General features: G+C 51.2%; 1 protein-coding gene across 2 annotated transcripts; it reads left to right on the forward strand.

The window, feature by feature from the left end:
* The first annotated feature begins 9,020 nt into the window (after positions 1–9,020).
* LOC143961215 (uncharacterized) lies at positions 9,021–13,443 on the forward strand. 2 transcript variants are annotated; one of them, XR_013270435.1, is made up of 3 exons: positions 9,021–9,227; positions 11,802–11,894; positions 12,883–13,433. XR_013270435.1 is itself a non-coding variant. In XM_077470442.1 (2 exons), the coding sequence occupies exons 1-2, from the start codon at positions 10,173–10,175 to the stop codon at positions 13,003–13,005; spliced, it is 1,845 nt and encodes a 614-aa protein (XP_077326568.1). In that variant the 5' UTR covers positions 9,563–10,172; the 3' UTR covers positions 13,006–13,443. The 2 variants fall into 2 exon arrangements, 1 of the variants encoding a protein (XP_077326568.1); XM_077470442.1 differs by lacking the exon at positions 9,021–9,227 and having other exon boundaries at positions 9,563–11,894; positions 12,883–13,443.
* Positions 13,444–17,226: the final 3,783 nt, after the last annotated feature.

The raw sequence follows: 17,226 nt of genomic DNA on the forward strand, positions 1-17,226 counted from the left end.
GGCATCCCAGGTAATCTCCGGGGAGGAGGATCCCGTATTAAGCTCCCAGTATTCAAGTAAGCGAGGTGGAACAGTCTCGGAAAGGTCGGCGTGGGAGAGCCAGTGGGTTCCCAAGCGCCAGAGAGTGGACGTACGAGAGGCGGGGGAACGGATGACTAGAAGGAGGGGGCAGTGGTCTGACAGCCCACTAGGTAGGTATGTAGCGTCCCGCACGTCCGACATCATGACCGGATTAGCAAATGCTAAGTCAATACGCGAGGAAGTTTTGTAGGTGGCAGAGAAGCAGGAGTAGGCCCTGGTCAAGGGGTGCTTCCACCTCCAGACCTCGTCCACCCCCATCGCCTGTGCCCAAATTGATAAGTCTGCGGAGAAATGTTTGGGGGGGGCTGGTCGGTCCAAGTCCGGAGCTAGTATGGCATTAAAATCACCCATAAGTAATAACCTGGCAGGGCAATATGGGGTGACCCGCTCTAGAATAGCGTACAATGTGGATGTCGAGAAGGGAGGAGGAATATAAATATTTACCACGATATATCTCGTGCCCCAAACTGTAAAAACCACAATCACGTACTTGCCCTGAGGGTCGGTGTGGATCTGTTCCACTACACATGGAAACGATTTGCCGATCAGCACCGAAACCCCCCTGGCATAGGTGGAGTATGAGGCATGAAAGGCTCTCTGGATCCACGGCTTCCTCAGAGCGAGTAACCTGCTGCCCACAAGGTGCGTCTCCTGGAGCAAAATCACATGGGGGGAATGCAATTTAAGGTACTTAAAGAGTACTGATCGTATAAATTTGGAGTTAAGTCCTCGGACATTCCAGGATACGATATTAAAAGTGGACATGTCACGAGTAGCCATCAGGTGCTTCCATCATGGTAACAAGGAGACGTGCAGTAACAGTAAACTCGTGCCACCAGAGCCGCGTGGATCCAGAGAACCCCAGAGAGGAAGAGTCATGACCTAGCATTAAACATACAAACAAAAAAACACATTTATAAACAAAAAACAAACATACCCTTGGTGACAGCCAAGCGTCAACCCTGCCCAGATCTGATGGCATCCCTAAAAACTGGGGAGCGATCAGATTGGGCCTATACCCAAAAAACAACAATTTAACCCTTTAAACTTGTCTGTGGAACAGTTCAATGCTGGGTGTGGGAATTTGTAGAAATACTCCGGTAGGGGCAAGCTGGCACAAGGTGGCACCGCTCCACGCTACGCCTAGTTCATCGGAAATGTTCCCAGCTCGCGTTGCCCTAAACAGTAGGGAGAGGAAAAAAAAAAAAGAACGGAACAGGGGGGGCCTGTATCCCCACCCGGCAAAAAGGGCCAGGTGCTTAATCTTCACTGTGGATGGAGAGTACCAAGTTCCTCGCTCCACACGAACCAGCTGGACCGTGGGGGATCAAAGCGGATCACTCTACAAGGTACTATTGAGGTTGCTTCGGTACTCACAGGAAGGGTTCAGTAGGATACAAGAGGCAAGGATGAGGGAAAGTCGTGCATCTAAAATAAAGTTTTGAAATGGATCTTCATCGCAGGGTGGTCAGCCAGTCATCGGCATCAGTTGGGTTGTCAAAAAATCGGGTTGTGCCATCATGTTGGACTCGCAGGCGGCTAGGGTAGAGCATACCATATTTTATATTCTTATCCCGGACTTTTTTACGGACTTCGTTGAAGGTCAGGGGCGGACTGACCATTCGGTCACTCGGTCGCCGACCGAGGGCCCCGAGGTGGGGGGGCCCGGCTCAGTCTGCCCCTTGAGGTGCCCGCATGATCGCATCTTAAAATGCAGCATTGGAGAGAGAGTGAGACTAAGACTATACCCCCGAGGAACCAGTGTGAACACATCCTTGCTAGCACTGGCATTTGCTCATGCAGAGCGAGAGGAGAAGAGCAAGCTGGCCGGGAATGGAATAGATGATCTTAAGACTTAGTGCGGGGATAATTGCAGAGACAGGCGCTCTGGCCACCTCTCTCCCCCGAGGAATTCAGCAGAGGGGGCGGGGCCACACACATCACTGCCGCACGGGAGATATGGAGCTGGAGCCTGCAGAGTGCACACAGAGGACAGAGCTCACAGGCACACAGAGTTAACTCCTTGTGGAATTGGCCACCCACACTGACCTGCCTTGTGCACAGCAGCAGGTCAGTGTGATAATGACAGCACAGACAGCAGTTACAGTTAGTGTAGTATGAATGTGTTCTTTTTCCTTTCCTCTTGCCATGTGTCCTTATTACCAGGTGCTATTCACTAGTGCACACTGATATCTGTTACACTGAATGCCACTCAGTGTATAGATATCAGTGTTATATATAGGGAATAGCACTTAGCCTTGGTTCACATTGTAGCAATTTGGCATGCGATTTAACATGTGAAATTGCATGGCAAATTGCCGGCAATGGCACTATCTGAATCAGTGTGACGCTGCATTTGCAGCGTCACACTGATTCCCAAAAGTATTTTCTGTACTACTTTGGGCGACTTCTGGGTGCGATTTCCATAGACATCTGTGCAGCAACCCACACAGATGTCTTTGAAATCGCTGCCAAACTCATACTGAAATGCGGTTCTGAAATTGTGCGAGTTAAGCTGAACTCGCACACTTTCTTTCCCACTGTCAGTGTGAACTTGGGCTAAGTGAGGCCGCGTACACACGCGCGGACTGTTCGCCCAACTTTGTCCGTCCAACAGTTTCGGCAAACAGTCCGCTCAAACTTAGCATGGACTAACATGGCCACACACGACGGACGAACAGTTTGCTGAAACCGTGCGCGATGACGTGAACGGCACGTACGACGGGACGAAAAATACGACGTCCTATACACTGCATTATAGCTTTCGGCGTGAAAATCCTTTCTGAGCATGCGCGCAACTTTGTTTGACGAACAAGCCTACACACGGGCGGACTGTTCGCTCAAACAAGGTTTCAGCGGACAGTTTTTCGGAAATTCCGAAAAACCTTGTCCGTCCAACTGTCCACTGAAACTGTCCGCTGAAAGCCCACACACGAGCGGACTGTCCGCCCAAACACTGTTCAGCGGACAAAGTTGGGCGAACAGTCCGCCCGTGTGTACGCGGCCTGAGTGTTATTCCATATATATATATTGACTGAAATGTATACACTGGGTGCTTATCCCTAAGACCCCTTTCACACTGGTGTGCTCTGCAGGCGCTATAACACTAAAAATAGTGCCTGCAAAGTGCCCTGAAAGAGCCGCTCCTCACACTCCAGTGTGAAGCCCCGATGGCTTTCACACTGGAGCGGTGCACTGGCAGGACGCTAAAAAAAGTCCGGCTAGCAGCATCTTTGGCGCGGTGAAGGAGCAGTGTATGTACTGCTCCTCCACCGCTCCTGCCCATTGAAATGAATGGCACAGCACAGCTATACCGCCAGCATAGCGCTGCTGCAGCAGCATCGCTTTGTGGTGGTTTTAACCTTTTCGGCCGCTAGCAGGGGGTAAAATCCCCCCAGTGGCGGGCAAATATCGCTGCTAAAACGACGGTGCAGTGGGGCTAAAAATAGCACCACTTTGCCGCCGGCGCGCCCACGCCGCCCCAGTGTGAAAGGGCTCTAACACTGTCATCTGTACACTAAGAATGTCTCTTACATTGGTGGTCAGTAGAAGAATGTTCCTTACATTGGTGATCAGTGAGAAGAATGTTCCTTACATTGGTGATCAGTGAGAAGAATGTTCCTTACATTGGTGATCAGTGGGAAGAATGTTCCTTACATTGGTGGTCAGTGGGAAGAATGCTCCTTACATTGGTGGTCAGTGAGAAGAATGTTCCTTACATTGGTGATCAGTGGGAAGAATGTTCCTTACATTGGTGGTCAGTGGGAAGAATGTTCCTTACATTGGTGGTCAGTGGGAAGAATGCTCCTTACATTGGTGGTCAGTGAGAAGAATGTTCCTTACATTGGTGATCAGTGAGAAGAATGTTCCTTACATTGGTGATCAGTGGGAAGAATGTTCCTTACATTGGTGATCAGTGGGAAGAATGTTCCTTACATTGGTGATCAGTGAGAAGAATGTTCCTTACATTGGTGGTCAGTGAGAAGAATGTTCCTTACATTGGTGGTCAGTGAGAAGAATGTTCCTTACATTGGTGATCAGTGGGAAGAATGTTCCTTACATTGGTGATCAGTGGGAAGGATGTTCCTTACATTGGTGATCAGTGAGAAGAATGTTCCTTACATTGGTGGTCAGTGAGAAGAATGTTCCTTACATTGGTGATCAGTGGGAAGAATGTTCCTTACATTGGTGATCAGTGAGAAGAATGTTCCTTACATTGGTGATCAGTGAGAAGAATGCTCCTTACATTGGTGGTCAGTGAGAAGAATGTTCCTTACATTGATAGTCAGTAGAAGAATGTTCCTTACATTGGTGATCAGTGAGAAGAATGTTTCTTACATTGGTGATCAGTGAGAAGAATGTTCCTTACATTGATGATCAGTGAGAAGAATGTTCCTTACATTGGTGATCAGTGGGAAGAATGTCCCTTACATTGGTGATCAGTGGGAAGAATGCTCCTTACATTGGTGATCAGTGAGAAGAATGTTCCTTACATTGGTGATCAGTGAGAAGAATGTCCCTTACATTGGTGATCAGTGAGAAGAATGTTCCTTACATTGGTGATCAGTGAGAAGAATGTTCCTTACATTGGTGATCAGTGAGAAGAATGTTCCTTACATTGGTGATCAGTGAGAAGAATGTTCCTTACATTGGTGATCAGTGGGAAGAATGTCCCTTACATTGGTGATCAGTGGGAAGAATGCTCCTTACATTGGTGATCAGTGAGAAGAATGTTCCTTACATTGGTGATCAGTGAGAAGAATGTTCCTTACATTGGTGGTCAGTGGGAAGAATGCTCCTTACATTGGTGATCAGTGGGAAGAATGCTCCTTACATTGGTGATCAGTGAGAAGAATGCTCCTTACATTGGTGATCAGTGAGAAGAATGCTCCTTACATTGGTGGTCAGTGGGAAGAATGTTCCTTGCATTGGTGGTCAGTGGGAAGAATGTTCCTTACATTGGTGGTCAGTGGGAAGAATGTTCCTTGCATTGGTGGTCAGTGGGAAGAATGTTCCTTACATTGGTGGTCAGTGGGAAGAATGTTCCTTACATTGGTGGTCAGTGGGAAGAATGTTCCTTACATTGGTGATCAGTGAGAAGAATGTTCCTTACATTGATAGTCAGTAGAAGAATGTTCCTTACATTGGTCACCCCACCGGTTCACCCTAGAAACAATCAGACGATGTGGCCACCTGCTCCCGTACCATTGTTGCACTTTAATGTACATTTTATTTTTCTTTAATACCTATAATAAACATTTATTTTGAATATAGTGTAGAGAAATTATTTGAACGCATGCAATGTGGGCAGTGCAATATGTAGGTGGGGCTTTGTGTGGATGTAGCTTGAACGTGGGCGGGGACACATGGGCAGATACACAGGGGGCCCCATGTTCTCCTTTTGCCCGGGGGCCCCATGAGCTGTCAGTCCGCCCCTGTTGAAGGTCTTCCTCTTTCGTTGCAAATCGGCTGAAAAGTCGGGGAAAAGGAGAACGGAGGTGTTGCCATAATGAAGAGTGGGGTGCTTGCGGGCCTCGGAGAGAATCTTGTCCCTGTCACGATAATTAAGGAATCGGACCAGGAAAGGCCTGGGGGGTCTTCCCGGGACAGCGCGGCCGGTGGGCACCCGATGAGCTCGTTCAATCACATAGGTAGGAGGGACATTTGTAAGACCCAGGAGATTTTTAAAGAACTCCTCAGTGAATTCCGCCGGGTGATCCCCCTCCTCTCCCTCGGGCAGACCTAGGACTCTGACATTGTTGCGCCGGAGGCGGTTCTCTGCATCATCTGACTTAGCGACAAGGGACTGCACCGTGCGTTGTAGCTCAGCAATGGAGGAGGCATGGGAGGTAGTAAGATCTTCAGCGGATATTCTGTTCTCAGTTTCAGTCATTCTCCCTCTTATCTTGTCAAGATCATTCCTGATAAGGTTACACTCCTCGGCAAGGTGATCGATGCGCACTAGCAGCGAGGTCTTGCTCTGCTCGATTGCCGAGAGGATCATGGCAGTGCTGTCCTGTGACGGAGGGGCCGACCCCCCCGCCGCCGAAGCCTCCCCAGGACCCATCTCCATCTCTGCGAGTAGGGCCTGGAGTCGACCAATCAGTGCAGGGTCTGGCTGCGTCGGGGAGAGCTGTGGCCGCAGGGGCGATGAGCCCCGTCCGGAGGATTTGGCGTCCTTCTTCCCTTTTTTGGACGAGGGGGACATTTGGTGGGGATCTAATGGGGGGCCCCAGCCAAGGAGCAGCACGTGCCCAGAGCCACTGCCAGGAGACCACAGGGCGGCCCAGATGCTCAATGCGCTATGGGCTCAGGTGAGCACAGTCTATGCAGGCTGGAGGGCTGCAGGGATCCTCAGACTGACAGGTATCGTGATCTGAATGCTCCAAGGAGGGGGATCCTGGCAGAGAGGAGGGGGACTCACGCAGCCCCCAACAACCCACCCCCTGGAAAGCAGCTGCGGGATATAGCAGGTGGGGGGGCAGAAGGATGTGCGGCCTCGGCCCGTCCACGGCGCACCTCCGCAGGGAAGTGCCCCAGGAAAGACTGGTGTCCCGCAGGCTCCACTAGGCCACACCAGGCCGTGGCCGTCCCGAGCGCCCCCAGCGGCCCCCGCAGCCCGCCAGAGCAAACCTGGAGGACGGAGAGGCTGGTCGGAAGGCAGGGGGACTGTTTTTCCGGCCGGACGGAGCGTCCTACACAGGGCGGCCGCCAAGGAAACAGCGGCGTCCGGCAGGCCCCGCTAGGCCGCACTAGGCCGCGACCGCCGCGGGCTTCCCCAGAGGCCAGGTAAAACACACCGCTGCAGCCAGTAAACGGAGAGGCAGGAGGGAGAGTCCAGACAGGTCCTGGAAGAGAGGTTGGGCTCTTACCGCACGACAGGCGGGAGATCAGCACGGCCCGGTCCGGCAGGGAGTAGCAAGATGGCTGGGAGTACAGCAATGTCCCTCGTACCGATTCACCGCTGCAAGATGCCGACCTGGGACTCAGGCAGAGCTCAGCAGGGGACAGGAGAGAGGTAATAGGCAAGGTGGCTGGACTGTGTGGGCACTTAGATGCACGGATGGCACAGGATAGATTTTAGGATTCCCGGAGCTCCTCTCAGACACGTCCGCTTCTTCTCACATCCGGACACGCCCCACTAACAAACTTCAAGTTGTTTTGTTCTACTATTAATGAGTGAATAAGGAATCTGGAGTTTTTAAAGGATCAATCAACTCAAAAGTGATATTTGAATTACAGTTAGACCTTGGTGGCCTGGGTCAACCCCTGGCTTCTCGTATATCTTGGATACTGTAACTGTTACAGTATCCAAGATATATGAGAAGCCAGGGATTTACCCAGGCACCCAAGCTCTAACTGTAATTCAAATATCACTTTTGAGTTGACCGATCCTTTAAAAAGTCCAGATTCCTTATGCAATCATTAGTAGTAGAACAAAACAGCTTGATGTTTGTAGTGGAAGGGGATATTATGAGAAATAATTAGCTTGGAAATCCCAGAAACCCATAAACATGATTAAACTTGGCTGTCAAATCAGCGCCAGATAAAACATCCTCCTTTCCTGTAAGTGGGAGAAGACATAGAAAACATAGAAGATGACGTTCCTTATCCACTGCTTTCTGGAAGCTGCCATTCACTACACTATGGAACAATAACATCCAAGATAATGCTATCTAGCATGCCCCAGGATCTGTGTTTATTGATTGACTAGAGTTTTTATTACAGTTTATTCCTAGGGATGTCCACTTTCAGGAAAAACAATTGGAAAAGCATGCATTGGAAACAGCAGATGGCAATTCCAGCTAAACAGTGAAAAACTGAAACACATACAGGGACAATGTAGATTGGCATTGTTTTCTGGCTTTCAATATGCAGAACATATCCACCCTAGGTCAGCTCCAGTGATACCTGGAAAGATGACTTCACTTCCATCTTCCTGCCTTCCCTCCTTCCCACGTGATGGTGCTCATACTTGGCAATTGCGAGCTCGAGCTTGGGTAATGTCACAATGTGTGACAGAAAAGGAGCAAGCTCTGATGAAGTAGGGAGCTGGCAAGGGAGGAGTACATGGGTGAATATACATGGCAGTGACAGTGTGTACTTAAAGTGTTACTTAACCCACAACAGTAAAATCAGTCTGTATATGCAGCAAAGCATGCTAGAGAAGCACGGATTAAGAATGCAATGATATAAGGAGTGCTGGACATGACAGTGTGGATGAGGGACACAGAGGGTTAAGCTTTATGGGTGGAGTTCAGGAAAAGGTTTGCAGGAAACAAGTTCAGTGTAGGGGAGGGGTCACATAAAAGGGAGAGGTGTGGCTTTAAGGAATCATTCGGAACCCAGTGTGACACAGAGGAGGCAGTTTTTTCGCTGCTCCTCTGCTATGGCGGACCTCGAGGGACTCTTCGCGCGGCTGCGACGGGCGGCGGAGGTGCACGGTGCGGACTGGCTGCGGGAACGTGTGGGTGACCTGACGGACGGCGATGTGGACGGCGGCGGGACAGGTGAGGTTCCACTGCGCGCGCGGAGGTCTCGGCCTCCGGCGCGTTTTTCTCCTGGGCCTACTCCTCGGCCGCCTCGTGACTCCCGGAGCCCGGGGGTCCCCCCGGCAAAACGGCAGGTTATCGGCTCCCCCCGGTCCGGGCGGTCGTTGCGCCGCCGAACGGAGGGGGGCGGGGCTTCACGGCCGCATGGACATGGCGCCGGGACCGCACGGGGCCCGGTGGAGGTGGGGGGGAGTGTGGATGGCTCTGGGTCGGCAGGCCAAGGGGGGGGGGTGCACGTGGCGGGGGATCTGCGGCAGGCTGGGTCTGGGGCCAGCATCCGCGCGGTGGGGGGGAGGGGGGCGCTCCGGGGGGGTCGCATGCCGGAGGGGGGGGAGGGTGGGTCGCAGAAGGCTGCCAAGGTGCCTGGCAGGGCTGGTTTTAGACGCCGGCATGCCAGGGGCGGCGGGGGGAGGAGGACATTGCCTGCAGTCCCGGATCGCAGGGACCGGATGGACCGCGCGGAGCACAGGGGGATTGCCGCGTCCCCGGTGCGCGTTGGAGAGGTCGGTTCGGAGAGCGAGCTGTCCCAGGAGGAGGAGGGGTCCTTTTCTACACCCGGACCGGTACCGGTCGCCGAGGCCCCTGGGGGCCCGGGTAAGTTGCGGGAGTCTACATTGCTGGCGGATGCCTTGCGGGATCTGATGGGGGTGGCGCAGGGGGGTGCGGTGCCCACGGGATCCCGGGACGTATTGGGGGGGGTTGCGGCAGGTTCAGCGCAGGGGGCGGGGCCTGTGGCCCCGGGGGGGCCGTCAGGTCAGTTGCAGGAGCTGTTGGGGGGGCTGCAGGCCCTGGTTGGTAAGTTTGCTGGGGGCTCCGGGTCGCCTCAGGTGGCCCCCTGGATGGGTACTGTGGGGGGGGCCGGGGGGGCGGAGGTCATTCCTGCGCGGGATGCACCGCCTGCTGCGGTGTCGGGGAGCACGGATGCGGGGGGTGTGGGCTCGGGGGTCCCCCCGGTGCCCGCGGACCCGGGGGCGCGGTCTGACCTGGTTAGGATCGCGGATGCTGCCCGGTGCGAAGTCTATGTTTGTTTCGAAGGCCCATTGGGGGCGCATTTGAAGCAGGAGGTGCGGGACAAGATCGGCAAGGGTGAGTATGTGGAGATTTTCTCCTTGCTCCCCCTCGAGAAATTTAATTTGGACAGGGTTAAGCCGGACAGTTCCAAGAAGGACGACGAGGAGAAACGTAGGTATCGGCTGATCCCGCGCACATTTGCAAATTGGCTTCAGGCGTTCGCTATATTGGCTAGCGTGATAGGGGAAAAGAACCCCGAGCATTGCTCGGCGTTATTTTGTTACCTGGACGCGATTGGGGAGGCTCACCGAGTGTATGGAGGGCTGGCTTGGCTGCGCTATGATGAGCAGTTTCGTCAGCGTAAGGCAGTGCGGGCTGACCTGCGGTGGGATCACAAGGACATAAGCCTCTGGATGAGGCTTATGTCTGCTCCGCGGGCGCCCACTCCGTTTCTTCAGGGGGGGGCCGGGAGTGCGTCTTCCTCGGGACTGCCGGCCGGAAAGAAGTGGGGGGTGTGCTGGCCCTTTAATGAAGGGGCTTGTAAATTCGGAGGCGCGTGCCGCTTCAAGCATGAGTGCTCCGGGTGCGGCGGCACCCACCCCCTGTCTCGCTGTTTCAAAAAAGGTCAGCGTGCCAGTGCCGCCGGTCACAAGAGGGATGACGCCGGTGAACCTGGGAAGGATGCTTCCTTTCCTAAATAGGTATCCGGATGGTGCGGCGGCGCGTGGGTTAATTCTGGGTTTTCGGGACGGTTTTAGGATTCCCTGTTCTTTGGGAGGGGTGCCGCCGTTGGCCAGGAATTTGCGATCGGCTTTAGATCACCCGGGGGTTGTGGATGACAAATTGGGTAAAGAGGTGGCGCTAGGCCGGATGGGTGGTCCTTTCGAAGTGCAGCCGTGGGGGGACCTGGTGGTCTCCCCGTTGGGTGTAGTTCCTAAGAAGGAGCCGGGGAAGTTTCGCTTGATTCATCACCTGTCTTTTCCGAAAGGGGGGTCGGTCAATGATTTCATTGACCCGGAGGCGTGTACGGTTTCCTACACGTCTTTTGACGCGGCGGTACGGTGGGTCAGGCGGTATGGTCGTGGGGCTCTCATGGCCAAGGCGGATGTGGAATCGGCGTTTCGCCTTCTGCCGGTCCACCCGGACAGCTTCCGGCTGTTGGGATGCCATTGGCGGGGCAAGTTTTATGTGGACTTGTGCCTGCCCATGGGTTGTTCCATTTCATGCGCCTATTTTGAAGCTTTTAGTTCATTTTTGGAATGGGTGGTGAGAGATGTTTCGGGCCTGGAGTCGGTCATCCACTATTTGGATGACTTTCTGTGCGTGGGCCCGCCTGCCTCCAATGTGTGTGCGATTCTTCTGTCCACGTTGCAGCACATTGCGGGCAGGTTCGGGGTGCCGTTGGCGGGGGATAAGACGGAAGGCCCGGTGACGGAATTGAGTTTTTTGGGAATCGTGATTGATTCTATGGCAATGGAGTGTCGCTTGCCAGAGAATAAATTACGGGATCTGCAGGCGGAGTTGGCAGGCATGCAGGGCCGGCCGAAGGTTCAGCTTCGGGCCCTGCAGTCCCTGTTGGGCAAGCTGAATTTCGCTTGCCGGATCATCCCTATGGGCCGTGTGTTCTGCCGACGGCTGTCGGGGGCCACTGCCGGGGTAACCGCCCCTACCCACTTTGTGCGTTTGCGAAGGGAACACCGGGAGGACCTGCGGGCTTGGCATGAATTTTTGGAGTCGTATAATGGGCGGGCTATGTGGATGTCGGGGCCAGTGAGCAACTTCGATGTGGAGTTGGTTACTGACGCGGCTGGCTCAACGGGTTATGGGGCATTTTTCCGGGGTCGGTGGAGTGCGGAACCTTGGCCACGCTCATGGGAGGTTGCGGGGTTGTTGGGCAATTTGGTTTTGCTAGAATTGTTCCCGATAGTGGTGGCATTGGAGCTGTGGGGGGCGGAGTTTCGTAATTTGAAGTTGCGCATCAATTGCGATAACATGGGGGTGGTCCAGGTCCTCAATCGGATGACTGCTTCCTCCCCCCCGGTCATCCGGCTGCTGCGACACCTGGTCTTTCGCTGTTTGCGGCTCAATGTTTACGTTTATGCTGTGCACATACCTGGGGTGGAGAATTCTTTGGCTGACTCGCTCTCTCGTTTTCAGTGGGACAAGTTCCGGCAGCTGGCGCCGGGAGCGGAGGAGTCGGGGGCGCCATGCCCCGGGTGGATGTGGGAACTTCCCTTGGAATCGCCGCAGGTTGGTTAAAAAGGTCGTTGAGTGAGGCTACATGGTCCGCTTATTCTAGAGTGTGGGCGGAATGGTGGGCGTTCCTGCGGGAGGTTGGAGTGGCTGGTCGGGGCTCCGACCGGCGCTGGGTGGTATTGTACTGGGTTGCCCGGAACATTGAGACGGGCCTGTCTCCCGCGTCTATTGAGCGGAAGCTGGCGGGGTTGGCCTTTTTGTTCAAACTGTGGGGGGAGCCGGACGGGACGAAGGATTTTTGGGTGAGGCAAACGTTGAAAGGGTACAGGAGGGATTGGAAGGGTAGGGATGCGCGCCGGCCGGTGTCATTTGACAATTTGGTGGCAATTTGTTCTCGGCTGGTGGACGTTTGCTCGTCTGCTTACGAGACCGTTCTGTTTACGGCAGCGTTTTCGTTGGCGTTTTATGGGGCTTTTAGGATCGGGGAGTTGGTGTGTCGCTCAAAACGGGTGGCTGGGGGTCTGTTGGATCAGGATGTGCAGGTGGTTGCGGATCGGGTGAGTATACGGTTGCGTAGGTCTAAGACTGATCAACGGGGCAGGGGAGTGGCGATTACGCTGCTCGCCCTGCCGGGCTCGGTAGTGTGCCCGGTGGCGGCGGTACGGGCTTTCCGGGCGGTACGGCCTGTGGGGGCGGGCCCCTTTTTGGTGCACGAGGAGGGCTCTTTTCTATCCCGTTTTCAATTTGTGTCGGTCTTTCGGCAATGCCTGAGGGCGGTGGGTTTGGATGAGCGGGACTACGCGTCCCACTCTTTTCGGATTGGGGCGGCCACGGAAGCGGCTCGATGTGGGCTGGAGGAGGCGGTGGTGCGCCGGATTGGTAGATGGGAGTCCCGGAGGTTCCGGTCCTATGTCCGGCCGCAGTTGCTACTGGGGTAAGGAGGGTGCGGCTGGGGGTTGTTTGCTGTGGGATTTATGGGGGGGAGGACTGTGCTTGTAACATTCCTTTGGTTGTTGTGTTATTTCTCTTGTTTTCATTCCAGATGGAGGTTCTCAACGCCTCGTTTGGATCCTGGGGCATTCGTACGTCTGCTGGGGGGCCAGGAGAGGTGATTCTCTACCAGCAGGCAGGCAATTGGGTATCCCCAGGGAGGTTGCTAGGGTGATGTGGTTGGGTTTCCCGGGCATGAGGTGGGAGCGTGTCATGAGGGAGGCGGAGCGCTTCGCTTTGAGGGATAGGCCCCCGGATGTGCTGGTTGTTCATGCGGGGGGCAATGACCTGGGAGTTCGGAAAGTGAAGGACATTTTGGCGGATATCAAGGCTGATGTGTTGCGCATGCGAGTCCTGTTCCCGGGCACCATTTTGGTGTGGTCGGACATTGTGGCCAGAACGGTGTGGCGGGGGGCCAGGTCTTTAGCCAGCCTCGAGAAAACTAGGATTAGGGTTAATAAGGTTGTTGGGCGGTTTGTAGTGCAGAACGGGGGCATTGTGGTAAGACACAGGGAATTGGAGGTGAATGTAGGGCTTTATCTTAGGCGGGATGGCGTTCATCTATCGGATGTGGGGATTGACCTCTGGTCCTATGGCTTACAGGAGGGCATACAGAAAGCTCTTCGGGTGTGGGGCGGCCCTCAAGGTTGAGGGGGTCACCCTTTCGGGCTGTGGCGGTGTGTTTTCTGGTGGTTTTCTGACGGTAGACAGGTACTCAGAAGGGATCTGAGGGTGTGGGGGGCTCATCTAACGATCGGCCCCTCTGGGTATTCCTGAACGTTGGAGGGAATACGGTTATGTTCACTGGCGGAAGTTGTCTCCGACCGGTCACAGGTGGAGGCCTTTGGGAAGTTGGTCAGGTGTACCGCAGTGATTGGGTATTGGTTTAAGTGTGGTCACCGTCAGAGATCACCAGAATGGGCAGTTAATGTTAATTAAAATGTGGTTTAATGTTAATAAAGTTATTTATATTTATATTTATATATTTATATATATTTATATATTTATATATTTTCATAGTTACAAGTTATTGGAGTAATTTTGAGTTATGTTTAATAAAGGCTGTTGTGGCCAGTTTACTCCAACCTATGGTGTGGTCTCGTTTCTAATAGATAAGGAATAGTATAAGGGGAACATTCAGACTACACTAGTCAAGAGAAGCACGGATTAAGAATGCAATGATATAAGGAGTGCTGGACATGACAGTGTGGATGAGGGACACAGAGGGTTAAGCTTTATGGGTGGAGTTCAGGAAAAGGTTTGCAGGAAACAAGTTCAGTGTAGGGGAGGGGTCACATAAAAGGGAGAGGTGTGGCTTTAAGGAATCATTCGGAACCCAGTGTGACACAGAGGAGGCAGTTTTTCCCACCCTCCCGCCCTATTGTTATGTGTTTGTTTTGTGGTGTTTTGTTGCTGGTCTTTTTCTTCTTTTTCAGGTTCATCGGTTGTCACGGCAGCTGAAAGTTTTTCTTGTTGGCGGTGTGTTTTCTGGTGGTTTCTGACGGTAGACAGGTACTCAGAAGGGATCTGAGGGTGTGGGGGGCTCATCTAACGATCGGCCCCTCTGGGTATTCCTGAACGTTGGAGGGAATACGGTTATGTTCACTGGCGGAAGTTGTCTCCGACCGGTCACAGGTGGAGGCCTTTGGGAAGTTGGTCAGGTGTACCGCAGTGATTGGGTATTGGTTTAAGTGTGGTCACCGTCAGAGATCACCAGAATGGGCAGTTAATGTTAATTAAAATGTGGTTTAATGTTAATAAAGTTATTTATATTTATATTTATATATTTATATATATTTATATATTTATATATTTTCATAGTTACAAGTTATTGGAGTAATTTTGAGTTATGTTTAATAAAGGCTGTTGTGGCCAGTTTACTCCAACCTATGGTGTGGTCTCGTTTCTAATAGATAAGGAATAGTATAAGGGGAACATTCAGACTACACTAGTCATGTTATACCCACTGTGGATCCTCTACATTGTGTATAAAAAAGGCTGTTTGATCCAGTCTTCTGATCCTCCCCTTCTCCCACTGTCCCCAATTCATCTTCTGATAGAACAGAGCCTTGGGGGCAAATCGGCACTGTCCAGACAGAGGGTCCTGCAGCCTCATAGGACAGTCAGAGTAGAATGAAAACTCTGCCTACATGTTTTAACCGAACACTGATAGAAGTTACAAGACTCCTATATACTGCTCATGAGAAGAGGTATTTAACAGTTTGTATTTACTAAAATAATTGCATTTCCATTTTCTGTGTACTGTGGGAGACCAGATATAGTGAATGTAGGATCCTGGGTTTACCAACAATTTAAAGTATAATTAAACTGGTACTAAACATACACTGTTTAATTGACATTGTCCCTCCTATTTCTGTATATGGATAATGGCACTGTAATTATTTTAGTACCTTTTATCCTAATGGATATACAGCTGTCGCATGACCCAGACCTTTCCCAGCCTGTCTGCAGGGAAACATAAGCAGGAGGAGATACTAGTCACCTGCTGATGGTCACATATTAAAAAAAAAAAAAAAAAAAAACCCAGAGAAAAAAATAAAAAAAAATAACATGAATAAACTCTTTAAAATTGGCATACAAATATAGAATTGAAATGAAATCTGTATTATTTTGTGGAAATAACAGTGTGAGTGGATTTCTGCCAGTCACAGGCTGTATCATGCCCCTCCAGCCTGTGTCTTAGCATAAGAGGTGATGTGAAGCCTCCATCAATCTACATGTAATAACCCGCCCCCATTGTGTTTAGCTGGTTAGTGGGCATGGAGGAGGAAGGAGGGAGTGGGCTGTCATTTTCCACTGTGTATACACCTACATCTGACTCTATAATCACATGGGCTACTCAGATGTGATAGGGAAGAAATGCTCAGCATAGAAAATCACTGAAAACTGAGCATGTTCAGAGTTGTCACTACATCTGAAAAATCCCTAGCTGAATTGGGGACATGGACAGAAGGGGGAGATAGAGAGCAGCAGGATCAACCAGGTTTTTTTAACAGAAAACAAATCTCATAGTGCCTAAATGAGTATGAATAGCATGTAATACACCATTTATTGATAGTTTTTTTTATAACTTGGGTTTAGTGACACTAATGCCGCGTACACACGACCGGACTTTTCGACATCAAAGGTCCGACGGAACGATTCTGGCAGACCATTTGATCGTGTTTGGGCTGCAGCAGACTTTTGATTTGCAAAAAATCCGTCAGACTTTAGAAATGGAACATGTTTAAAATTTTTCCGCCGGACCCAGTTCCTACCCAGAAATCCGCTCGTGTGTATGCTAGTCTGACGGACAAAAACCGACGTGAGGGCAGCTATTGGCTACTGGCTATGATATTCCTTATTCTAGTCCGGTCGTACTTCATCACCTTCGAATCCGTCGGACTTTGGTGTGATTGTGTGTGGCCAAGTCCGTTCATTCGGAAAAGTCAGTCAGAACTCTGTCAGAACTCCGCCGAAAGTCCGTCGGACCTAGTCCCTCAAAAAGTCCGGTCGTGTGTATGCGGCATAAATGTTTCTATTACTTAAGAGTACTAGAACTTAAACTCTAAAAACTCTAGATTACAAAAATTCTGTCAAAACACAAGAGCCACGTGTATTCTTACTTAAATCTTGATGTGTGTATTTCCTTCAGATCTGTGCACTAATCCAGCATGAAACATTGCCTCTGTGTAGGAGTTTCCCATATTAAAGATTGGTCACGGCTGCTCTGTCTTCTTGCGCAAGATGACTGGTCTTTGGGGCATCATATACTTACAGTACAAAAGTGTTGTCACCCTAGGAACACATGTTCATCTGAATTCGCCAGATCTGAGAAGAAGACAAGGAAATGTTGAAAAAAAAGAGAAGATGCAGAACAGGTAATGGTAGGGCTTGTGTTCACTATAACAAGTAGTAAATGAGCACTCACTGACCTCTGTAGCTGCAGGTACTTTGGAGCAATGCATCCTCAAAGTTCACATCAGAATCACTAAATTCATTGGGATCTCCCTGATCAGCCTTTGTTAAAGTGTTTCTAAAGTCAATTTGTTTACCTTAATGCAGTATCTGCATTAAAGGATAAGTTCAACTTTGTCCGTCCCCCCCTTTTTTTATTTTTTTCTAAATTCCAGGCCCCCTTTGTACCAATATAGCATTCATGTACTTATTTTTTTTTGCGAAATGATCAAAGCTTTCTATTAAATCTACAGACACCATATTTTCAGAAAGTTTAAATGATTAATTAAGTCAGCGATATTGATTGTTTAATCGATTGATATATGACGGTGCCTCAAATATGAAATAAACATAATTATTATGACCAATTATTATTTACTGAATACGTACTCTATGCAGACTGCAGAGTACAGGACACTGGAAATGTGTCCTGGATGGC

The sequence above is a fragment of the Lithobates pipiens genome, unplaced genomic scaffold (genome assembly GCF_037356315.1).
Source record: "Lithobates pipiens isolate NorthernLeopardFrog02 unplaced genomic scaffold, aLitPip1_a1.2 Scaffold_8, whole genome shotgun sequence".
Taxonomy (NCBI): domain Eukaryota; kingdom Metazoa; phylum Chordata; class Amphibia; order Anura; family Ranidae; genus Lithobates; species Lithobates pipiens.